At 44.7% G+C, this 24,308-nt stretch overlaps 4 protein-coding genes across 5 annotated transcripts; 2 read left to right on the forward strand and 2 right to left on the reverse strand.

The window, feature by feature from the left end:
• Window positions 1-1,613: 1,613 nt before the first annotated feature.
• On the reverse strand, window positions 1,614-6,104 carry gdpd3a (glycerophosphodiester phosphodiesterase domain containing 3a). Its single transcript, XM_057015236.1, has 10 exons — window positions 5,663-6,104; window positions 5,370-5,412; window positions 4,825-4,960; window positions 4,444-4,489; window positions 4,240-4,358; window positions 3,840-3,929; window positions 2,981-3,114; window positions 2,812-2,871; window positions 2,652-2,703; window positions 1,614-2,220 (listed from the first exon to the last, which is right to left on the reverse strand). The coding sequence occupies exons 1-10, from the start codon at window positions 5,799-5,801 to the stop codon at window positions 2,095-2,097; spliced, it is 945 nt and encodes a 314-aa protein (XP_056871216.1). The 5' UTR covers window positions 5,802-6,104; the 3' UTR covers window positions 1,614-2,094.
• Window positions 6,105-6,870: 766 nt separating this feature from the next.
• mapk3 (mitogen-activated protein kinase 3) lies at window positions 6,871-16,013 on the reverse strand. The gene is made up of 9 exons (XM_057015233.1): window positions 15,572-16,013; window positions 14,356-14,538; window positions 13,538-13,727; window positions 12,389-12,505; window positions 12,189-12,303; window positions 11,766-11,897; window positions 11,491-11,600; window positions 10,698-10,826; window positions 6,871-9,677 (listed from the first exon to the last, which is right to left on the reverse strand). The coding sequence occupies exons 1-8, from the start codon at window positions 15,769-15,771 to the stop codon at window positions 10,707-10,709; spliced, it is 1,167 nt and encodes a 388-aa protein (XP_056871213.1). The 5' UTR covers window positions 15,772-16,013; the 3' UTR covers window positions 6,871-9,677; window positions 10,698-10,706.
• A 96-nt stretch (window positions 16,014-16,109) lies between these two features.
• nudt9 (nudix (nucleoside diphosphate linked moiety X)-type motif 9) lies at window positions 16,110-19,090 on the forward strand. Of its 2 annotated transcripts, none has more exons than XM_057015232.1 (9): window positions 16,110-16,236; window positions 16,536-16,633; window positions 17,020-17,307; window positions 17,420-17,509; window positions 17,741-17,827; window positions 17,948-18,059; window positions 18,161-18,307; window positions 18,396-18,480; window positions 18,597-19,090. In XM_057015232.1, exons 1-9 carry the CDS (start codon window positions 16,234-16,236, stop codon window positions 18,740-18,742), a joined length of 1,056 nt encoding a protein of 351 aa, XP_056871212.1. In that variant the 5' UTR covers window positions 16,110-16,233; the 3' UTR covers window positions 18,743-19,090. The 2 variants fall into 2 exon arrangements, with proteins under 2 accessions (XP_056871212.1, XP_056871211.1); XM_057015231.1 differs by having other exon boundaries at window positions 16,132-16,167.
• Window positions 19,091-19,873: 783 nt separating this feature from the next.
• si:ch211-11k18.4 (uncharacterized) lies at window positions 19,874-24,303 on the forward strand. The gene is made up of 12 exons (XM_057015275.1): window positions 19,874-20,154; window positions 20,519-20,630; window positions 21,025-21,118; window positions 21,273-21,327; window positions 21,439-21,579; window positions 21,962-22,122; window positions 22,203-22,301; window positions 22,387-22,532; window positions 22,703-22,874; window positions 22,957-23,069; window positions 23,544-23,628; window positions 23,710-24,303. The coding sequence occupies exons 1-12, from the start codon at window positions 20,037-20,039 to the stop codon at window positions 23,767-23,769; spliced, it is 1,356 nt and encodes a 451-aa protein (XP_056871255.1). The 5' UTR covers window positions 19,874-20,036; the 3' UTR covers window positions 23,770-24,303.
• Window positions 24,304-24,308: the final 5 nt, after the last annotated feature.

The following is a 24,308-nucleotide window of genomic DNA, read 5'->3' on the forward strand; positions in this document are numbered from 1 at the left end:
CAGCACCAAACAATTATGTAACACTCATTCATGCATAATAAAAACAATACACAATTCAAGATAATTCTCCCACTGTGATATGTTTATTTCAAATTAACCTCATAAGAAAGTAAAAGCTTTCTTTTCTATTTTCCTTAAAGCTTCTAGGAAATGGGAAGTTTAATTAATGTGATGATTCCAAATCTCAAGTCACTATTACAAATGCTAATTACCATTGATTTTGCTATAGCTGATTCTACGCATTCTCAAGCTCACGTTGAAGAACATATTAAAGTAACTTTAGGCTGTAAAGCGTCCTAAAAATTCCACATGCACATCTAGTTTAATGATCACAAAGGCTTAAGTTTCTCTGTCAGTTAAAGATTCAAACATTTGCTTGTTGCATCCTGCTATTAAAGCCCTCGCTCCTCACTTAACCACCTGTATACATTAACTTGCCTCTCGCGTTGCAAAGCTCGGCCGAGCAGAAAAATGAGGCCTTTGTTTCCTCCAACACGCTGGTTGATTATCACTCGAGTTCTGCTGGACTCTGACCTCAGAGGGAAAACATGTACGCACGTGCATCAGCAATGGCAACAATATACACGTAGGGTGTTCCTTGGTGTCAAAACCAAGGGTTTTTTTTCGTTTCCGATGTGAAACTCTACAAAGCTGTGAAAAACCAGCCCAACTGAACTGTCGGAGTAATTCATTTCTCATTGCCAGCACCTGCTCTGACAAACTGTCCACATTTAGCTCCGCAGAGACAAACGAAAATCTGTCTAATCCAGAGAAAGGTGATGTCGGGTGACACAGCCCAGCTGGTTAAACATTCACCCTCAATGACAAACTTTATATCCAGCAACACTTTCTCACAAGCGGACAAACACAGCTAAAAATCCTTCCACACGCACCATCCTGCTATAATCTGGCCTTGTAAAGCCCCATTAACCCTGTTATGCCAGGTCAGTCATCAGCACATAAAAGTCTCTTTGTGATCTGAGACGTTAAAGGCCCAATCTGTAAAACGCAGAAACAGGTTTGAATCAGAAAAAAAAACTATTTTAACTGTAAAAACTAACGCAAGAACACTTGATTTAAGCATTGCGTGTTCAAATAGAGACAAAAGGCTCAGAAGAATGCGCTGGAGCGGCATATTTAATCCAGTATGAAAGGGATCAACAGCTGGAACGCAGCAGTTGTGCCCCGAATGCCGCATTGGACAAACGCAGGATTCACGTTTCGTCCAGAGGGTCACGGCAGTCCGACAGAAACCCACCGTTCGAAACAATAAACACTGCAACCACTCGCATGGCAACGGTCACAACAGCAACACTGCTTCAAATAAAAGCCCTGTCACCACATCATCACCCCAGAACAATGGAAGAAGATGCCTCAATAACTGAATAAAAAGAAAACAAGGAGGCCTCAACCTGTTGTTTTAGAAGAACAGAAGAACTCAGTCTCTCCTCATGCTGGTCTATAAACAAGCATTCAAATACATAATTATAATGCCTCCATTCTGCTCTCTGTCCAAGTGTCCCAACTAACATATTATACATTGTAATTAGTTTGTCATTTAACATTGAACATGCACTCATTTCATGCAATGACAGGCACAGAAACACACTCTGTTGATGGCTCCTTCTCTTTATTTCATAAACCTTGTTTTGTCACAGTAATGCAGCATAAATTAAATCATTCCAGTCTCGCATGGACGTTCAGTGACGCTCAAAAAGGGATAAAGCATTTTAATAATCAGTAATTGCCCATTAAATCGACTTATAGCCTGGATCAAAGTATTGCAGAACACTTTTTGTTGACCATTAGTAATGGCAATGAATGGTCATTTATTGATTTCACTCACTTTATCTAGGAACAGATTTAGTGGTTTATCTATTTATGTCTGTTACCAAAAGGCTTCACCCCTTCCCCCCTTACTCCTGGTCTTCCATGGCACCGTGAGGTTCATGTAAAAAAGAAAAAGTAGCTCTCAGTAAATGGAACAGACCCATAAAGGATAATTTAGTCAATAAGTTTGGTGTGGTTTTTTCACGGCCGAGTTCCAGTCTCCCGGGTTAAAGGTCGCTCTGTGGCGAGCGCTCGGGTCCGGGGTCAGCCTCTTCTGTTCCTGCTGAGGTAGCTCATCAGGAGGGAAGGATAGTCGCTCATCACTCCGGTGGCACCAACATCAAAAGCCAGTTTTATGTCTTCGTCTTTGTTGCACACAAACAAATGCACCTGCAATAAAGATGAATCTTAGCCTGGTATGATGATCTGTTGTGGTCTTGGAGACCAGGGGTCCAGCAGGTGTCAAAAGCTGAAGCCTGATCCGCCTCAACTGGGTCACTTCATCAGAGTTGGTGATGGTTCAGAGACCCGAAACGTCCACTGACCTCAGAAACGTCCCTGATGATGTGCTCTGATTTCTGAAGGCGACTCATAGCCGTCAATCTTTTTAGGCTTGTACAGCAGTAATATTTGACAAAAAACTATAATAATCTTTTAAGAAGCCCGAATCTTAGAGGGAGGCAAATCAAGTCTATTTAACCTAACTGACAAATAATCTAAACAATCCCATAACTAAACTGCATCTGTTGAAAGTATAAATAGTTGCATGTCAGAGCAGTAACAGTAACTTGGCTGATTTCTACTTGTTAGTGGTGTCGTACCTGTAATCCTCGAGCTGCGAGGTGTTCAAAGAGACTCTTCCTCATTGCTATCCTGAAACAATAGGGGGAAAAAAACGTTTTTATACAGACCACAAATGACACATTTACATTTCTGTTTGCTACACAAATCAGAGAGTGATCTTGAGTAAAGTTGCCTCACATCTCTAACAGACAGACGGTCAGCCTGTTCCTCAGCCAACGCTTCTCTGGGACGTACGTCCTTCAGAAGCGAAGAAGAGACATCACAAACGCCGCATTTGAGATACATTTGTTTCACTTGTTCTAAACTATTCTGTTAAATAAAACACCTCTATGTCTCAGGAACGCACCTGTTAAAGATGTGGGGCAGGTAAAATTGCAGCAGACTCTCTCCCAGGGGTGCAAAAGGCAGGAGGCCGGTGTAGAAGAGGAGCAGAAGTATCAGCCCTCGGCCCATGGTGAAGCTGTACGGCATGGAGCTGTTCTACAGGTAAAAAAACAGGACAGAGAGTGTGTTTTCACCTGTAAGAACATGCAAAATTCACATTGGATTGAATTATGATTTCACATTTAACTCATAGGAAGAAACATCATAAAGGTTCGGTAAATATACAACAACTTTAGCCAATTGTTCACTGGGGTTTAATATAGTCAGGATCAAGATTTTTTTTTAAACAAATACTACATCCAAGGGCCCAAACATGGGTACTAGAATGTTGTTCCACTATGAAGCCTAGAATCAACAAACCAAAGTAACTGTGAAATTGTTCAAATTACACTTATGCTACATAATTATTTTTAATTAATATAAAACTTTCTTGTTGATCCCCATTTAGTTCTTTTGAGCGATCACAACATCTGGTCATGGGTATACAGGCGTCAAATCTTGTGATCGCAACATTAAAAGTATTGGATATCTAAAAAGAAAAACATTTTATGCACACTATATTGTGTTTTGTAGGGCCACCTGTGAGTAAAATAGTTACATCTTTTATCAGATTTCTGATCAATGATTCAACCTGCTTGCAACTCAAAATACCTGAATTTTAAAATTGTATTTTATAATTGCATCTTTTGAAGCACCAGACCTGCATCTATCGTGTAACTTTTTCTGAAACTTTATAAACTGCACTCATTTATGCGCAAACTTCAAATTAGACGGCCTCTACGACTAAAGTCAGCTCTGCCGCCCCCTGGTGGCCCAAGTACCGTTTTGCGGCATTTCTTCATGATGCTGGAGTCGACAGAGGCCCAGACTGTGATCTCCTCCCTTTTGTAGTGTTTCACCAAGTTTGACACCTACATCCAGACAAAAGAAGGGCAGGATAAGAGTAGAGAGGTGATGTGATGTTTGTGTTTTAAGGTAAAAACTGAGTGGTGATAATTCTAATGTGATTGAACTGTTACATTGGAATTTATAGAAAGGAATACATGTGGTCTAAAATGGCTAAATCCCTCGCAGAAATGAAAATAAAAATTAAGCCCGTTGTTACACAATTTATTCTGAGGAAATGCAGAGGAAAATTCCATATGTGCGCAATATTGACTTTTTACAGAAGTATAGTAATAAAGTATTTGGAAGATAATCTCAGAACTGCATTTATTGTACCTTTTCTATCAGTTGCATATTGTTTTCTTTGATCTCGATGCTGACAGGAATGTGAGGGAATTTCCTGAAAACATCCTCCAGCAGAGCGATCTTCCTGTCTCTGCCAGTGCTGTAGCGCCCTGCAGGAGGGAAGAGTGAAAGGCGAAGGTCGCAGTACATACACACATGCGCAGGCATGCACACACAAGGGCTTTTGCTACATACCTGTGTAAAATGTCACCTCTAAGCTCTCCTTATACAGAGGCAAGTCCTACAAGAGTTGAAGAGCAGATGTATGATGCAAACACAAAAATATGATCATTAATGAAACATTCAGGAATTGAGAGAAATTTGAGTTGATAAAATGCTCAAGGCTCTAATGAATCTAGTTAACGAGCTGCGGTGAAAAAGAGGATATTATAAGTCATTTGTTCACAAAGCACTGATTAGTCAGATCAGAGAATGACCTGCCTGCGGGAGCTGTGGCTTCAGACATCTTGGTGGAAAGTAAATATTGACTTTGAAAGCAGCTCTTTTGCACAGTTGAATAAAACTGGTGTAGATGACAAAGGTTTAGAGGATCCGAGTCCAGATCCGACTCCTCACCTGTAGCCTGAGCGAGGAGACGCTGACGTTGTGGCCGGTCTGCCTCAGCAGGTTCTCATCATGGGACACCACCACGTGGCCGTCCAGCGTCAGGTGACAGTCCAGCTCCAGCATCTCTGAGCCACACTCCACCGCACTTTGTAATACAGTGATTCATACATATATTTGGCTAATGCAGACTCTTCAAAACCCTCTTGGTTAGTTGAATTTCTTCTGCCATTCAGTGCGACACACCAGCTGAGCTGGGAGGATCAAAGGTTTTGTTTTTCTCATACTCATACATAAGTCATACATAAGGAAACCATAAAGAGCTCAAACAAGCTCTGATTGCGACATGTGTTGGCCCTGATGATATTGTGAATAAGTCCCTTCCAGGTGACCCTTGAACCTATCAAATTCTGCCGTAAAAAGCACATTTTCACCCAGAATTTACTGGCTCCCTGATCTCAGTTGACTGATGTGTTTTCCCTAAATAATACCAGTCTAATAATAATTACAATCCTGTGTTCTGACATTAATATTAATCTGTTGGCACTGATACTCACTGTGTGAATGCCTCCATCGTGCCTTCTATCCTTTCTCCACATCCTGGAAGCAGACAGAGCTTAGTCGTAAGCTAGGCAGGCAGAACAGACTAAAAACGTGTTGGTACATCAGAATCCAGCAGGTGAAGGAAGAAGCGCCTGATTGTGGACGTCATGCATCTGATGCCATGCTATAATTTCCGGTGCCGGTGTTTCAGCGCCTAAAGGAACTGAGTGGGTCGAGCTTGAAGCAGCCTTCCAGGTTAGTGTACTTCCAGAACCTGTCCGGAGAGGAGACACTCCGTTCGACTTACCTCCCCTGTGCGAGATGTGCGTGCAGTAAAAGCCCGAGCGCTTCTTCTTGTGAAGAACCAGCGGGTTCTTCAGCAGGTAGTGTGAGACAAGAGCGTATCCACCCAGAGCGGGGAGGATGAAGAACAGGGAGCTGCTCATCTTTCCTGCATACGAGCCTCAGCTGCGGTTCTTCACTTCTGTCTCCAGCGCAAATTCCTGAGAAACAACCTGCAGGCAAACTGGTCTTTGTTGATTGCAGATAAGTGAACTGGACTGACTGGTTGGGACCAAAGAATGTCTTGGCCTCGCTCACCTGAAACCTGGAGAGCTATAAAAATGAGTTAATGTTGCACCAGCTCCTAACTGGGAGCTCACCTCAGCCCTCGCCGGCCCCTCCCCGCCCCTGAGCAACACGAGGGGCCTCCCTCCACTGCTATTGTTCAGGTGGGACAGTGGTCCGCATGCATGCCCAGCCAACACCTTTCATAGGAATTGTTCCTATTCATCTCTGTTATTTTGTGCACAACACTGTTGGTAAGATCACAGCAGGTGGGAGGAAAGGAAAGAACCGTTGTTCTTTTTTGGCAAATGCATCGCTGGGAGCGGAGCAGGATCCTTACAGTGTATTGACAAACGGGGATGTGCTGAGATAAGATTAGCAAACCCGACCCATAAAAGCAGGAACATAAATACACGGCGCAGTCGGCAGGAGCACCGCGCTGCGATGGAATGCAGACAACAATGGTCGGACAAGTCGAGTTGCGTCTGAAATGTTCCAGCAAGCCTGGTTTTCACTGGATTCATTAATCGTTGTCAAATAATTCACGCCTTTCTCAGTTTTCCTGAAATATTCCCCGATGGAGGGGCGGGAAAATCACATCGAGACTTGTCACTAGTGGGAGAGCTGGGGGGGAGGGGGGGGGGGGACCCTGTGTTTTCATCTGACTGGCGGTCGGGATATTTTAGAGCACTGAATCAATTGTTATTGTTCCAACGCTTAAATTGAGCCTCCATATTTGCTCTGTATCATTTCTGGGACATTTCTGTTCTTTCTCCTGTCAGACAAGCGAGTGTGGAAGCCCCACGTCTCGCTGACCCAACACGGAGCCACAGAATGTCTGCCTGCGTCCTCAGCGAGGCGTCAATGTTATTTATTGCCCTAAATTTCTTGTTGGACGGTAAAACCATGTGTAAAAGCAAAAGTTCCACCACAGCACCACAAGAACAGTTGCAACAGTATTGTTAAATTTTATTTAATCATATGTATATAATTCTTTTCTTTTGTTATTTGTTATAAGTCATAATACCCATGAATATACAGACTATAACCCTCAACAACTCATAGCTCTACTTGTCTTTTTTAAAATAATTCCTTACAAGACCCTGAAAGGGGAAACAAACCAAAAACAAAAATCACATCCATGAGAGAAAAAGACAAACATTAAAAACATCCTAATAATTAAAAAAAAATACAACTTAAACTCCCTTTTATTAAAAAAAAAAAAAACAACAACCAAAAACTCACCAATAACAACATTAGCAGTAATAAGAACAGCCATTTAAAACAATATCAGAAAACAGGCCACGAGGCAGTCAGGCCTGGAGACTTGTTGATAATGTATGAATGTACGTGCTGTGTTTAAGTGCAACTTTTTACACACACACACACACGCGCGCACACACAGAGGCTCCTAAGAAAGAGGAAGTATGTGTGTGCGCAAGTGGGTCATTTTGATTTGCAAAACGTGGTCCTCTCGGTTTGTTTCGACAGCAGAAAGCGTCAAATCAAACGCGCCACTAACCAAAGCTGGAAATCTGTTCGGCGGCGCGTCTGCCGAAACCGTTCTGGCGTTTCGCCCAGCGGAGGTAAAAAAAGCGCAAAGGGAGAGAAGGACCCCAAAGGATCCACGCATCCAAAACACAGACGCAGAGAGTCTTGGCTTTATGTTACTGAGGAGGAGCAGATGCACAAACACCTGTACAAAGACATTAACTACTGCACATCCAGGAGCAGTAACACACACACACACACACAGGGGACAAAATTAAAGCTGTACAAAAAGGAGGTAAGAAGGGGAGAGAACTGAGAGAGAGCGTGGCTGGAGAGACAAAGTGCAGGCGTGCTGATTGAGCAATGATTGGCCGGTCTGCTGCGGTGACTGACCTAAAGATGGTGGTCCGTGAGGAGGGGTGGGGGGACGGGAGGGAGGCAGCCCTTTTGAGTCAAGCGTGGCGAGTGCTGGGAACCAGAGGACGAGCGTCGCCGCGTGTGCTGAGGTGGCTTCACAGACTGCGGCGTGGCTACGGTCGACGGCACAGGAACACACAGGGGCACACGCAAGATGGGGGGGGGGGGCTCTCTGACCGGTCTGATAGTGCAACAGGTAAAATAGGAGAGCAGGGAGGGCTCTGACAACAGCAGTAGTCACATCAGGAACAGTCACAGATTGGGAAGGGCACGCGCACACACACATACACACACACACACACACACGTAGGCATCTCCTGAACAGACATTAGGAGAGAGGAACTGGCACAAACTCTACAACGATGACGGGATGTGAGCTGCGCAGGAGAGTCAAATATAATACGTTGCATTCCGTCCCAGTGGAATTATGAGCTTTAACCGATCCAACGGCACTTCTATTGGAAACGGGTGTGGATGCTTCGCAGGCGATCTAAATTCTGTTCAATTGAAACATTCGCACACGTGAGCGCTGGGCAACGTTGGCCAGGCTGTGTCGCGAATGAGGAGAACGCAGCATTTATCGGCGGCACGCGCCGTTTCCTGATTGGCGGAGGAGAGGAACAGTCTTCGTTAATGTTTACAGCTGATGAGCGGCGAGCTGCAGCGGCGGGCTGGAGAAATCCGGACCGTTTACATTCAACATCTGCTGCACTGCGGTGTGGCCACAGGTTATTTAAACCGACAAGAGTCTCTGTTTAAAACAGTCTGTACACTGTTGAATTCAAATACAGCATGCTTGCATGCAGACGGTGGTGCTGGGCAGGCCGCATTCTACTGTCAACGATGGCGATACGATCGCGATGGAGCCCGATATATCAGAGCACGGAGAGCGGAAGCAAGGGGCAGGGTGGTTCAGGAACCGTTCTGGAAAAAAAAAGGGGCTTTGGTGTCGCTGCAGAAATATTGGAACGCATGCAATCACAAATTCTTGACGCCATTTGCTCCCATCAGCTCTTCAAAACCCACCAAATCATCCACAATGAAGCGTGATGTTAGTCGCTCTATGCCAGAATCCAAAAGAGACGCCATCCGTTTCCCCTTTGGGCCACGCGGGTTAATTTCAGGACTGCATGCATTCACGTGTACGACACAACTAAATGCAACAACAAAGGAAAATCCTGCCAACATGCCTTTAAAACCGTGGACCTTTTCTTCCCCCCTCAAAAATCAAATACTCATAAGGAACACCAAGCATATTTATACCCAAAAATGTACAAATATGACACAACTGTTCTGGAAACACTCGGAACAGTGAACAAAAGAAACGCGACACTTAAAACCAACAGATCTTAGAACTCTCTATGTACATAAACACACCCGTTTAGCAGCCCCGTTCCTGAAGCCCTCCAGGTTACGTCAACCTCCCCACTGATGCACTTCACATGTAAGACACGAGCGTTACGGTGTCGGTTAATACAGTAGTATGTTTTTATATGAGCGGGGGCAGCAGAGAAGAGCGAAAACAAGAGGGGAGGAGAGAGATACTCGTGATGAGGATGTGAGGGGGCGGCAGCGGGAGCGTTCAACAGGACAAGCGACAAGTGGAGGGGGTCCGATGCGGAGGAAAGCGCAACGAGCCCACCCGGCCGCAGAGGTCATGGCCGCCTGAGCGCTCTTGCTGTACAGATGGAAAGATAAGCAGTTAAATGTTTATTTTTATCTCATTTTTTTTTTCCTTTTTTTTGTGGGTTGCTTGAAGATGCATTTTTTTTTGTTTTGTTTTCATCAGCGTGGTTTTGGGGGTCTACTTGTTCGAAGCCTCGGCGCGGTGTTCTCGCTCGTCACAGCTAAAAGGAGAAAAGACAGAGAGAGAGGAGTGAGACTGCGCCCAGAGCTACGGTCGCTGCTCCACGTGGGATGTGTGGAGCTTGAAAATATCTGTTTCACTCCTGACATCAGATTTTCTGTCTGCTATCATTTGAAATATTAATTTCTATTAAAATAATGCCTAACTATGCAAGAATGCCCTCCAAGCTGAGCTCCAGTAATTCCATCGGCACGGCAGGACAATCCTGCCCCCTGTAGGTCTTTGGTCCTTGATCTACAAAAGGCCAGAGCCAAGATGCTTTGACCACCAAGCCCCTACGACACCGCTACCTCTACTAATATCCCTCCACTAATCTCTACTCTCCCTCTATGATGGCTGGAACATTATTACTCTGAGCGTTTTAACGCTTCAAGCTTGACCTTGTGAATAAAATATATGAAAACCCATTTGGTTCATCGACCCGTCCTGCCCAGTGGTTCATCCTCGATCCTGTCAGCCAGAACGATTCAGATCTCTCTAACCTCAACCAGCGATCCTTCAGTCGAGTCTTACTCTAACTTAGTATAAGTATATGTGGTATGTTGGCACATTAGGTCTTTTAACAAGCGGTTCCACTGCAGGAAGTCGGGTTTTCCAATTGGCCATTTACAGGGCCTAGCCGAGTCCCTACCACAGGGTAGGCGTCAGGACACTCCTGGGCGGGGCTTGGGGTTAGATGATCGGCTAAACGTAGCATTAGCTTAGCAGACACACCACTCTGGCAATATTACACCACCTCAGCTCCTTCCATGTTTACCTCCTTCCTTGTTGTTGTTTTCTTTGTGATGATTTTTGATTGTTTTTTTGGCGGCTCGCCTGGATGAAGTCACGGTTGAAACTGACGCACAACAATTACAAAACCTGCGACATCCTACCCCCACAGGGGAGACAAGACCGTTGAGAGGGCCAACTGGTATTTACCAGGAACTCCCGCAGTGGAAAGATTTACTGGAAATCTTCCATCTTCTAAAAGAAACAGTTTCAGTATCATTTAGGTTACCTGCATGTCTCAGGAGACTTGGTAGGCGTCCTGGAAACGAGCCGTCTCCTCGTAGATGAGTTCCTTCAGCTTCTCCTTGGGAAGGTCGTCCACTTCCATGGAGAAATTGAAGGGCTCCTCTGCTACCGGCTGCACCCAAACACACCGGAGAGAATTTTGACTAAAAAGTTCAATCTCAGTGTCGGAAACCAAAGCCCTACTGCAGCTATTAAAAATTTAAGAGCAACAGCTCCTGATGTGGAGATGGAAGGCGAAGAGTAGATGTGCGCAGCAAAGAGAGCCGGCCTGATCGTGATCGGCCCTCCGCCCGTCACTGCATCCATTTTCTGCGGCAGAGAGCAGCGCTGGCATTCCAACAGCTCTGGCATCAGATTGGATTAATAATTATATACTTAAACATCTTTCAACTTGGAGCTCAGAGCAAAATTGAACTCTGACTGCATTCCAGACCCAGCTAAGAGGATTGTCCGTACAAAGCGGAGCGGCTCGGTTAAATCCAGGCTCCTGACGGCAAACAATGGTCAACGTGTTTGAATGAATAAGCCCTTCTGTCCGCCGATCGCTTCTCATTAGCCTTTAGACAAATTTGAAAAGACTTAAATAACGCTAACTCATGTGCAAGGCGCTTTTCCCCCCAAACAATATCATAAACTGCTTAATAACGAGAAATCTAACTATCATGGTTGGGGCTCTACCGAGAAAGCAGGCGGCATCTTTACCTCTTAATTAGCGCTAAAGCAACGGCAGGAAATGAGATTAACCAGGATACAATAGCAGCTCCATCTGCACCTACCTCGTCTGTGGGGTCGTAGTACTGCTCCAGGTAAGGGTGAGCCAGAGCCTCCTCCACAGTGATGCGCTTGATGGGATTAAAGGTCAACATGCGGTCCAGCAGGTCGAGAGCTGTTTCACACAAAGATTTTCAGTGCAGGCATTAAGGGATTCAACAAATATGAGGGCTTTATCGTTCCAATAAAGAGACACCCGACAATATTTTGATGGAGGAGCTACGAAGCAACCAGGCGTGCTCGTTCCTGTTCTGATAAACACAAGTAGGTGTTGGCTCACCTTTTGAATCTGACTTGTTGTAGAGCCTTTCCCAGGGGATCCTGTTTTTCAGGGGCAGAGACTGCAGGTAGTTCCTGGCCTTCGTGTTGATAATACAGTTCAGGTCCTCTTGAGACGGACTGCCAAGAACATCTGCAAGGAGGGAGGGGGCATTTTAAAGTCAGTTAAACTCTAAACTAGACCCAAAAAAAAAAAAAAAGTGTGTAGCTGGATTAAAAAAATAGCATTGAAAATAAGACTGACAGGTGCCACCTTGTGGTGAGATAAAGAGAAACTGAAATTCCAATTAAATTCAGAGCTTGAGGTAATGAAGCAGCACTTCTGTTGGGTTAAATAACGCCCCCGCGACTTTGGGAATTGGCTGAGTGATTCCAATAAATCCAATCTGATATATAATATTTAGCAGAACCAGTGACGACTCACTCAGTATGTGGTTGAGTTGATCCAAGTAGTGTTTTCCAGGAAAAATGGGCCTGTTGGACAGCATCTCTGCCAGGATGCAGCCGACCGACCAGATATCAATAGACTTAGAATAGCCCTGAGACAAAAACAGTGCACACGATCAATACTGCTGAAGACAGTCGTGTGGGCGAATACTCCGGCCCAGTTCTGCGCGCAGGTACCTTGGAGTTGAGCATGATTTCCGGAGCCCTGTACCAACGCGTGGCCACGTACTCGGTCAGAAAACCCGTGTGGTCGTGCTCAGGGTCAGCGATACGGGCCAGGCCGAAGTCACAGATCTGGAGGAGTGGTGAGGAGTTAGAGGGTTCATTGTGCTGGAGAATGTCTAAAGGCCAGATTCTCGTGAGGTTCTGGCCAGAACACGGCTGGAAACGTTTGAACTCATGGACAAGCCTGCTCTGGTGAAAGGAAACCAGCGGACAATGACATATGTGTTAACTCTCAACTGGTCCTGTCAGAAACGTTTGTGCTAAAGTGTGCGAGGAAATTCAAATAAACTCTCCTAAATAAACTCGCCTAAGCACAAGAGCACTGTTGTTCCTGCCAGTTTAAGAAACGCGTCAACGTGAGAACAGGGTGGGAATCATTGAAGGAAAACGCCACAGGGGCTTTTTAAGTACCCGCAACCAGCAAATCTGATTTAGCGTTAGCCACGCAGTGAATTGTTAGCTCAAAGGAGATTAGACCTTGGCTTAAAAATAGGAAAGCCAATGCAGTTTAAATGAGGTGTAAGACACGGAGCAGCAGGACAGCTGACCCTGGTGATCGTCATTGGATGCCGTCACAAAATTCTTAAAAACACCATGACACTGACAGACTGCTGGATTTCAAACTGTGGTTAGGCAGATAAGCAAGGAGGGGATTTATCTCACACCCATATCCTACATTCCTTGCATTCCTTCTCAGACGCTTTACAGTAGCGCTAATGTGGACTATGGCTTTGCAACCATTAAGCGCGCCGACAGGAACAGAGGGGAAGGGAGGAATACTGCAGACAGCCAAGATGGCATCCATACTGCTCATCAGGAGCCGCTGCTTCCGAACTGTCGCCTCTAAGAGGAAAAGTAGAAATGACCAAAGGACAGACTGTGGTGACCTGGCAGATCCAATAAATTCAGTAGATCCCTCTGCAGCAATCAATGCTGGTCAAAATGTTGACAGACCCATGTGTACAACCACATAGCATAGCAACCTAGCATAGCTTTGTATAGATCTGTTATTAGGATTAATGGGTGATTTTAGGGTTACATACTTTTAATTAAACAATGATACTTCTAAAATGCATTGTGCCTGCACGGGTGTGTGTTGACCTTGAGGTCACAGGTGGTGTTGATGAGCAGGTTTGAGGGCTTCAGGTCGCGGTGCAACACGTTGGCTGAGTGGATGTACTTCAGGCCTCGCAGGATCTGGTAGAGGAAGTAGCAGACGTGGTCGTTGCTCAGCTTCTGGGTCTTCAGCAGCTTGTAAAGGTCCGTCTCCATCAGAGTCTGCACGATGTAGCTGGAGGGGAGGGCGTGAGGGTCAAGGGCCATTACAGATATCTCTACACTCGGCACGTTTCTCGAGAAACCCGGAAATTCTTGGCAATACGTAAGACGGAAGCAGACATTTGAAACCGAACCATTAGCAGAGTTTCAGACTGGGTTAAAGATAGATGTGAGATTGAACACGACACGTTTAAACATGCAATATCGTCCTTTTGAGTGTTAACATGTTCTCCCCATGCCTGAGTGGGTTTTCTCCAGGTACTCCTGTTTCCTCCCACATGCTAAAAAGGACTAGGTGCATGTGTGTGTGTGTGTGTGTAATCCCGACTGGCTCAAACACCTCACGTGACCTTAGCTGGGAATAAGCAGCAGCTGACAGAGGAGTGGATGTGCTGCATCACTCTCACGTCTCTCACTGGTGAACCACCATTCCCAGCAGCCAGAACCAAACACTCTGGTCTGTAGCTAAAGTTACTGCATCTAAAAAGCTGCAATATTCATTGTCAAGAGCTTTTAGTGAGAATGTCTCGTGAAATCAGAACATTCATTCAAAAATTTTAATTTCTAATGGTCCAGACTTAATAAGTGGATTCCAATAAAGGGTCACGGGCTGATTGGAAGGAGTTTTCAGGAAAGGATACACATCCCTCATGCTGTCGATGTGCTGCGCCCTCAGAATGTCGTTGATGCCGATGATGTTCTCGTGGCGGAAGCGCAGCAGGATCTTGATTTCCCGCAGCGTGCGCTGGCAGTACGTCTGGTGCTCGAACGGGCTGATCTTCTTGATGGCGACGCGCTGGTTCGTCGTGTTATCCATGGCCGAACTGGTCGGAGGGAAAGTGGGGGGGTGGGAGGAAACAGAGCAGGTCTCACGTTACACGCCGCATAATTTACAACGAGGAGCTCAAAACCTTGCTGGATGCAAAGCAGCAGAAAATATGCATCGCTATCTTGCAATGTGCATGTTTTTTTGTGGTTTTTAAAAAAAACACAGGTGTGATACTGTAGATGTTAGAATGCCATAGCTACACATGAAGACCATAGGGACTTATGTGCAACCTGGGGGGGGGGGACATGGCTGAGACACGCATGACGCTGCTGGCGGATTTGCTCTCTGCATCAACAAGTGGGAGCCGACGTGTTTGCAAACACCAGACGCTGTAGCTGCGGGCTCTACACGGCCCTGCTGCTGTACGCTGTCACGCTGCTGTTGCAAAACACCAAAGATCGCCGAACCCGCCCGGTCCTAATACCACCACCCACTTTGCAACCACCCACATGACTGACAGGTTTCGCCGTTTTCCCCCTCGACAGAAATGTTCTAAGTGTTGTCAATTGGAAAAAAAGGGAGCTTCGGGTGGGCTCAGAGACGACGTGAAATCAAAAAAGCGACTGGTTGGGGGGGGAGAAATGGCCTCGCCACAGCTGACAAATCCAACTCGCATCCTCTGCAGATTTGCTGCAGGGTCCAGGTTCTGGATTCGGGTTTCCAGTAGATGCGATTACGAGACAGTGTCCGGATGTAACAGCGAGAGCGGTGACGAAATCTAAATTTGCAAATTACGGCTCACGAAAGAGCGATCGACGTCCTGCACAATCACCTCCCTGTCTTATTTCCTGTAAAAGCACATCGCCACGCCTGTAGCTGGTAGCTAAAGCGCTGCACAAAGCACAGGCAGTCTCGGGGGGTTACATTTGTATATTTGGCAACTGTTTACATTAAATGCGCCCAGCATCGACAACAAATACGAACAAAACTAAACAACAGGGTTCAATGTTTTATCGCGTTTACGTGTGTTGATTAGCATTCTCGATTTAAGTCCTGGTGGCCCAAAAGGTATGACAACCACAACTCACCAAACCATTCCGTATGCGCCCTCTCCGATGTAAGACAGGTTTGTGTAGCGGGGGCCCACGTCAAACATTTGGCCCCTCACGGACTCGCACCCGGGCTTGACTCCCGCTGCGGGCGCTCCATCCGCGGCACCAGGCGCCCCAGCAGCAGGAGCAGCATCGCCGCCTTTGCTCGAGTCCGCAGTGGTGCTCGAATCCGCCATTCTTCCTCTCCCCGTGCGCTGCTACTTAGTCAGTGCTTAAAGCCGAGGAACCGCTGCGGTTCTCGGTGCGGTTCGACGTGAGTCCGAGGCTTTACCGGAGGCGATTGTCAAACGGGCGGCGTAAATAAACAGTAGCGAGGCCCTCTCCGCTCTCGACGGGTAAAAGGATTTTGTTCACGAGCGCGGATTTGGTCCCAGTAACGAGCGTAAATGCGCGTGCAAGCGACGGCAATGGTGTGTGCGTTTGATGTGTTCCCGGGCGCGTCCCATTCGCGCGGAGTCCCGCTGTTGTTGATAGGATCCGCCCATTCAACGCGTCTTGTAATAAACACAGAGGCGGTGGCAGCAGAGAGTGGGCGTGCCGAAGAATGCTGCATGCTGGCTGTTGCTACCACCGTTTGTGACATTTTTTATTAATATTTAAAGTTTCTTTTACCTGTAACGAAAGGGATCGAGTTGGTGATGGTGCGCAGAACTGCTTTTCTCATACCCTTCTTGACGAAACATACGCAAAAATGACAAAATGGCGATTGAGGAAAAAAGTTGTTGTATCTATCGTTGCTCTGACATTGTATTTTTTCTTTCATTACTATTTTGTGACCATTTTACTACATTTTTTTCGGGCGGTATCGCCATAGAAACGGGTGCGACCCTGTAGCCACGCCCACTTTACGTAATCCTGCTATCAGAGTGCACTTCCTGGTTACTTTTCGCTGGGTTGCATGTTGTGGCCGTTGCGTTATTGATTCATTTCTCTTTTCTAGGGTATGCTTTCCCTCCTGCAGAGAAACTGGATCGGCCGCCTTCGTTTAGCTCTCACACTGTTCGGACTGCCCTGTAGCGTCTGCTTCTCCGGGATAAGGTATGCTGTGGACACTGACATTAGGACATTTTACTTTCACTCTAAATCAGCTGCTATTGGACGGTGTCACTGAAGACTGAGTATAGCTGCAGAGCCAGATATTGAGATTCATTTATAACGAAATCAGTAATTGGTTCATATCTGTTTTTAAAAAAACCTCGCCAGATCCAGTATAACTAGCTTAATGAATCTGCCATTTGGTACTACAGTAGTACTCTGTATTTTTTCCAGACAAGTCTGATAAGATTAATTCTCCAGGTCAAAGGTTTTGGCTATTTTTTTGCAGGGAGAATGCAGAGGAGTGGAGTGCGGTGGCCACATGGCTGCAGAAGAGGCAGAGTAAGGATCATTTACTGAATTTTAACATGTTGCATTTTTTTCTGCAGGCCTTCTCTCTCCTGCTCGCTGTACCACCCTTTTAAAAACAGTCACATTAGCAGACCCATCAGCGCCAGTTGCCCTAAACTCTACAAAACAAGTGACCAGGCAACACCCTCCTCAATGGCACCTCACGTGAAAGCAAGATGCCCAGAGTATCCAGGATCTAAAGTCAAGCGCTTCCCTGTGCCTGACAACAAGGTGGACTGGAGTCAGAGATGGCCGCAGTATCAACCAGTTAGCTACACTGCCCCGTCAGTATTAACAAAACCAGTATGGGCTGATCCTGATATTGGGTGAGCAACAAAAACCTGATTATATGTCAAATCATAGACTGAATCCATGAAGAAAATTTAAAAAATCTACCTCCAAAATAATTTGTTAAATAAATATATGCATTCTCTGCAGCTTATTCTCTCCAAAATTCAACACTTTGGATGGTGCTGTGGACAGGACAAGCTTCATGGGCTGCTATAAAGTAGAAAACGGAAAGCCACTGTAAGTTATTAAATAATACAAAACTGTGACTGAATTAGCATATTTATTCCTGGTCACGGATATTTTTTCCAGTAGGATCTTTTTCCGTAAAGTATAATGTTTTGCTTAGACCTTAATAATAATGCATAAATGCTTGAGGCCAGAACTGTCTCTTTTTTCATCCTGCAATAGGGAGTAAGTTTTTCATGATTTTTAAACCAAACACAGATTAAATATATCCAATTCATTTAGTAATCCTTGTGGCCGTACTGGGTTGATTGGTAGAGGTTTGCTTGGACGATGGGGACCCAATCACGCGGCAGATCCCATCGTCACCAGGTAATAAATTCTACAGCTCGATTCAGTGCATGACCTTGCTTAGTCACGCAGATCGGGTTCAAGTGCATTGATGAAATATCTTTTTTTAGCAAAGATATGATATCTTTTATCATCTGGTAGATGGAAAGAAGATCCTAAAGGAGGAAAGACTCTCCACCCAGTGTCCAGACTGCCCATCCTGCAGTTTGTGTCCATCAAAAGGAAAGACTGCGGCCAGTGGGCCATCCCTGGGGTTTGTTGTTTTGACATATTTTACATTCCTTAGATTTTGTGGGTGTTGTCTGTACAATGTGAGTGCGTGTGAAAAGTTACAATGAAATGTTTGTCTTGTAGGGGATGGTTGATCCAGGGGAGCAAGTCTCTCTCACACTGCAGCGGGAGTTCTCGGAGGAGGCGTTGAACTCGTTGGCGGTCTCGGCGGCAGAGAGAGCCAAAATTCACGACCGCATCACCAAACTTTTCAAATCTTCGGGCTTTCAGGTTCAGCCATGGTCCCCTTCTCTTTTGTGTGCAAAAAGGTTTTAGGTCCATTATGAAGGCAATTTAAACTTTCCTTTTTGTCCTTCAGGTGTTTAAAGGCTATGTAGATGATCCCAGAAACACTGACAATGCTTGGATGGAGACGGTTGCTGTCAACTTCCACGATGAATCAGGTAGCCATCGTTTGTGTTTTTTCACCCTTTAGACACAAGTTTGTTCTCAAGCCATTGTCTCTTTTATCATCTACTAATCTTTTGTTTTGTCGGACAATGACATGTTGTTACCACAGGCAACAGTGTGAGCGAGCTGCCGCTGCAGGCTGGAGATGACGCAGGATATGTCCAGTGGGTTGATGTTGACTCGAGCTTATTGCTGTACGCAAGTCATTCCAGCTTCCTGGAGCTGGTTGCCAAAGAGAGAAAAGCCCACTGGTAACTGCAGATAAAAGACTCTTACAATGAAACAATGAAGGAAATATTAATCTGAACCTTAAATGGATCCTCCGCTATGAATTTGAATACTGTCAGTGTTGTGACTCACATGTACTGTATGTCCTCTACTCACAATAGAAGATTATAAACAAACTTCTTAACACTTCCAGAGTGTAAATGCTGCTTGAGTTGGAAATCTCACAATTTAATTCTGATAATTTATTAAATGTCAACAAGGAGCGCAATAATCCAGGACAACCATGGAAGAATAAACACAGTGAGCTCCAATGAACATGACATGCTTCTTTAATCTGGATGAACAATCTGAATAAAAAGATGTATGTTTACTTTATGAATTCAATTCGATGACCCGCGCAGCTGTACTCAGAATCTGAGAGACGACACAAGACTCAAGGTCAGATGTGCTAATTTAACTGGTGACAGCAAAGTAAAGGCCGGTTCACTCTGCAAACTATCATTCTATTAAAACAAGGTCAATTTCATTTTTCAACAACAACATTCAACAATTAACATTTTAGGATTTTATCAGCAAGACAGCCAAAAATGAATTGCATTTAAAACTGAACAATGATTAATTATGTGTTTTTGTTTAGCAAAAACAACAATTGATACAAGTTTTGCTATTTCATAAAATCACATAAGTTGATTTCTGGCCTCCTAGTGGAAAGGGATGTTTGCAAGAAGCTCCTAATCACGTACACTATTTCTACTCCTCGTGCTGTTATCCTAGGGCCAAACATAATGAGTGCACTGAAAGCTTTGGTTCCACTCAGTTCTCCCATGAGACAAACTCCACCAACACATTAGTTGTACGGACAACGGCATGTGAAGTTTGGCAGAGCATTTACAATTCATTTCCTCAGTTGCACACTATTTAACTTGTGCCAAAGATGTTCTCTACAATATGCAATGTTGTTGGACTCCACAAAATTAAACATTGTCTGTGACGTTAACAGCAAGTAGACTTAATAGTTTATCATGACCTATTTTTTTCTTCAAACCACTCATTTTATTTATGTTAATTTAGCCACTGTTTAATTGAAACAACAAAGGCGGGCCCTTTTTTAAGTAACGGTCACTGGGGGAACTACATTACCCAGACGCCTTTGCGACAAAAGCCACTCTGACTGACGACGTGGCCAGGTGGGACGTTTCGGCGGACCGGGGCGATTCAAAAAGCCAGAGTCGAGCTTTCTATCACTGGTAGCTTCAGAAGTTGTCGACTTTAGATGTTTTAGTAAGTCCTTTAAGAAGATTGAAACCATCACCGTTTGATAATGTCTGGGAAAACCAAGAGCCGAAGTGCTGCCAACGCAGACTCAGTAAGCGGTAGCGTATCCTGCGATGAGCGCATCTTGCGGGATTGTCATCAACTATACGTAGACCCAAGCAGCGGTGAGTTGGCTGACATATTTGACCAAGCCGCGGAAAAGTGATGAGAAAATGGCCTCAACGTCTATGTTTTAGTTGCAGAGCTGATATAACAAAGGCCTTTCTTGCCAAGGGTTAGCTAGCTAACTTGACCAAAGTGACGTTTGCTCTGTTACATGCGGCTATGCTAACAGTTAGCCAAAACGAACCATGGACAGGTTTTTCTGTCGTTCCTAGTCATTTATATTGTTCATTTGAATCAAATCATTTTCTTCTTAAAGTGCACGGTTTTTGTAAGCCTTGCTTAATTTTCCACTGTGTGATGTTCAAAATATGCAATCTCAGAATCATAATGACACATTTAAATGCATACCCCTTTTTTCTCCAGGGTTGATCTCCATAGCAGAATCTGTTGGTGTTAAGTTGCTTCCCCCCCGTAAAAAGATCACTGTTATGCTGATAGGAAATCACTCAGCTGGGAAGAGTTCATTCATCAACTGGTAAGTTTATTACTTTTAAAGGCACCCAGGGGAGCTTTGTGTGTGGGAAGTTATATGGATTCTTCTCATACTGAAAAAGGAGTGAATTTGTTCTTTAAATAAGAGACTATATTGGGAATGTATCACATGCAACAGAAAATGACTTGCAGGCCTACGCTTGACACTGCCTCATAAGCATCCTGTCTATTTGTGGTTGGCAAGGTTTCAAAAGGTAATCCAAAGCATTAAATCTATAAAGCCTGAGGCGACTGACTGTATACTCTGTCAGATATCTTATACAATAAAGTTTTAATAGATTAAAATTGGACAAATGTTTTACTGCCTTAAACAATTCCCCTCCAATGCTGCAACACTGAATTACTGTGTCTGTGTATTCTTTCTCGTCATCTGGCAGGTATGTCGAAGAGCATATCCAGCGTACCGGAGTGGCCATTGAAACTCAAGGTTTCAGCTTTGTGACAAGTGGGCGCAAGAGGGAATCTCTCACAGTGAGTCCTGCTGTGTAGAAATAACGATCCACAACCGATATTATTGCAAGAAACCCGTAAAACGTTCAACTTTTTATTCCTCATCAGCCTCCCATACACAAATAATGTTAAATAACATGAACACTAATTAAGAAGGTTTTTTTTCTTTTTTTAGGGAAATGCAACTCTTCATCTGTATCCACACTTCAAGCCTATGCAAGAATTTAAAGGTATGAACATTCTTCATTCTGAATCAAAAGCCGTCCTTTCTTGCTTGGTTGTGTTTGAAGACTTGACATTCAGCTATCAATTACCGGTACCCGTCTTTGGTTAACTTCCAGGAGTTTCAGAGTACTTGAGCACAGAGATCTGCACATCAAGGCAGAAGAGGTTCAGCCTGGTGACATTTGTTGATTCACCGGGGTTGGTGGATGGTGACATGAAGTACCCCTTTGATGTTGATGAGGTCATCCTGTGGCTCGGTAAGTCATCGGCACCTGACATATACTGCTGTTACTGTCTGATTAAAAGATGGCTGTGCCTTTTCCAGGCGGTGTCGCCATGAGTTATATGGGAACTCTGATCTTGTTTATTGAATCTGTAATGTCCCGTGATGATGACCTTCATCACAGCTGTAATGTTCAACCACAACATAAAATAAACCACAGACAAACCGACTGACCAACCCACCACAATGTTAGGCATCCATTTTTTTGTTTCAGTTTTAATGACACCTTTCAAATATAGGTCTCATCATCTGCTATGTAAACTATATCTTGAGATTACAACTTCTGAGGCACGTCTGCAGCAGTTGGCAGAATTACTGTCACATGCTAAATAATTGCTTTGCTGTGGTGACCGCAGGAGACCTCTGTGACCTGATTCTGGTCTTCTTTGACCCCATGGGTCAGGCTCTGTGCAAACGCACCCTGAACATTGTGGAGAGCCTGAACGAGAAACACGGCGACCGACTGCGTTTTTTCCTCAGCAAAGCCGACGAGGCCGGTGGAGAGTCGGACAGACAGGTACCACTCACCGAAACGGCTTCGTGGGATAGAGCAAAAGTTGTTCCACATCTAAAGCCCATTTAAAATTTGTGCCACAGAGGGTAATGATGCAGATCGTCCAGGAGCTATGCAAACGACCCGGGCTGAACAAATGTGGTTTTGATATGCCCACCATTTACATTCCTAATCCTAATAAGGTAAGGGATCTACTTTCATAGTGCCCCTTCTCACTGCACAGGCCTGTACCTCAGTTCCTTCAGTCCTCTAATTTTGTCTGTACAGCCAAGCCGCTGTGTGAACCAGATCGAAGAAGTGTGTCGCACAGTTGAGAAGACAATTAACCAAACCGTCCAGAATACACTGAACTCCCTGGAGAAGGACTGTGAGCTCATCAGTGAGGCAATCACTGAGACACTCGCTAATGATAGGTAACTTTTTGCTTTTATTGTAGGAATGCTGAAATACGCTGCCCTTATCTAGCAGCTGTAAACATTGTTGCTGCAATAAAGTTGCATACATTTTTATTGCCCTTGATCAAATGTTGAAAAGGGACATGTGATATCCTTCAGAGAAGAGTCCTGACTCTCTTCTCCAACAGGCTGACCAGCAGTGCCAACCGACGGTCCCGCTGTAAGAGCTGCTTCCTGACCCTGCTGGGCTTCTGTGTTCCTTTGGCCATGTTGGCCCTGTTGGTGCTGGGCGCAGCGTCCGAGGAGCTGCTGGAAGTGGTCCTTGGTCCAGAAGGCATGGAGACCGTCTCGCTGTACTTGGTGAGTGGTTCTGCCTCACAGAGATGTGAAGGAAAAAGGTAGATAAAACTGTTCAGCCTCATCAAGTTTTCATGGTTCACAGGCTCCATTAGTGAAAGCCCTGGACTCGCTTTCCGGAACACAGCAACTATACGCCTGCGGTCTACTGTTCCTTCTCTCCTTGCTGCTGCTCATTGTGGCACGCTTCTCTTTCAGGTATGATACACCAGCAGGTGGTAAAGTCTCTAAACTCCTTGCCAAACCCACATTTTCACAAAGCATTACAATCAGTAGGTTTAAAAGGCCTTGAAAGAAGAGCTGAATTTTATGCCGTCTCAGCTCTGAACTCACTATAGATTGTGCTGTAGGTCAGCCGCACATGGCCCAATACTAACAAGCAACTTGCCAACTATTGTAGAAAAGGTGCCATGATTTCAATCATAAACCATTTAAACTCCCTTTACTGGGCCGGTCTTGATTTTTTTTTTTTTCTGTGAGCTGTAAGAATGGACTGTGAAAGGAAAGAATAGGGGCATTAAAACACATGACAGAAGCTGTACTGCTCAGTTGAAGGAAAGCTGAAGTGCTGGTTCTCCAGCTTTTGTGGGACCTTTTGTGTGCAGTCTTTGATATATATATTTTTGCAGCATTTTTAGATTTTGATGGTTCTTTCTCTATAAATCTTTTTAGGACTCAGGCAACTCTGTCAGGCAAACAGAAGAGACAACTGCAGGAGAAGCTGGATTATGTTCACGAGGTGGTGAAGAGCAAAAAGGTAACATGCTTCTGATTTGCTCCGACGCGGTAGTGTCGGCACACAAGCCGGCGCATTTTAACAGTGTTTATTTCAAACCAGAAAAAGCTCTACGAAGAATACCTTCGGCAGAGTGTCAGCGAGCAGGACATGGACCTCTAGGCCGAGAGTTGATCGCTTTCTCCGAGCTGATGCAGGACCGAAGAAGTGTTGCGCAGGTTTTTGCGTCATGTCTTTTTGAGCATTCCAAACTGTATTGTGATAATACTGAAAGCACTCATAAAAGAATACTCGGACTCCTCTATACCTCTGATTTAGGTACTGTAACGTTGACCTGTTACTGAATATTAATGTATTAAGAATGAAGATGCATCAATTATGTGCCTCTGGTCCACCTCGAATATTAAAAATCATGCGCCACTTAAATATATTTAATTTATATTTTTTGAGAACCTCAACTGTGGTTGAACATAATAGCACTATTGTATATGAGTCACATGAGTATATTCACCAGCATTTTATATACTGTAGTCATACTTGGCACAAATTTCTGGTTCTGATATTTCTTCAATAGATGATTGTGTTTGCTTATGCAATTATTGAAAGCATTTTCAACTTTTCCTACTCATATACTCTGTAATGTGATCATGTTGGGTTTTTTAAAAAGTGAATTAAATAAACAAGGTTAAGTACTCACTTTT

The sequence above is a fragment of the Takifugu flavidus genome, chromosome 18 (genome assembly GCF_003711565.1).
Source record: "Takifugu flavidus isolate HTHZ2018 chromosome 18, ASM371156v2, whole genome shotgun sequence".
NCBI lineage: Eukaryota > Metazoa > Chordata > Actinopteri > Tetraodontiformes > Tetraodontidae > Takifugu > Takifugu flavidus.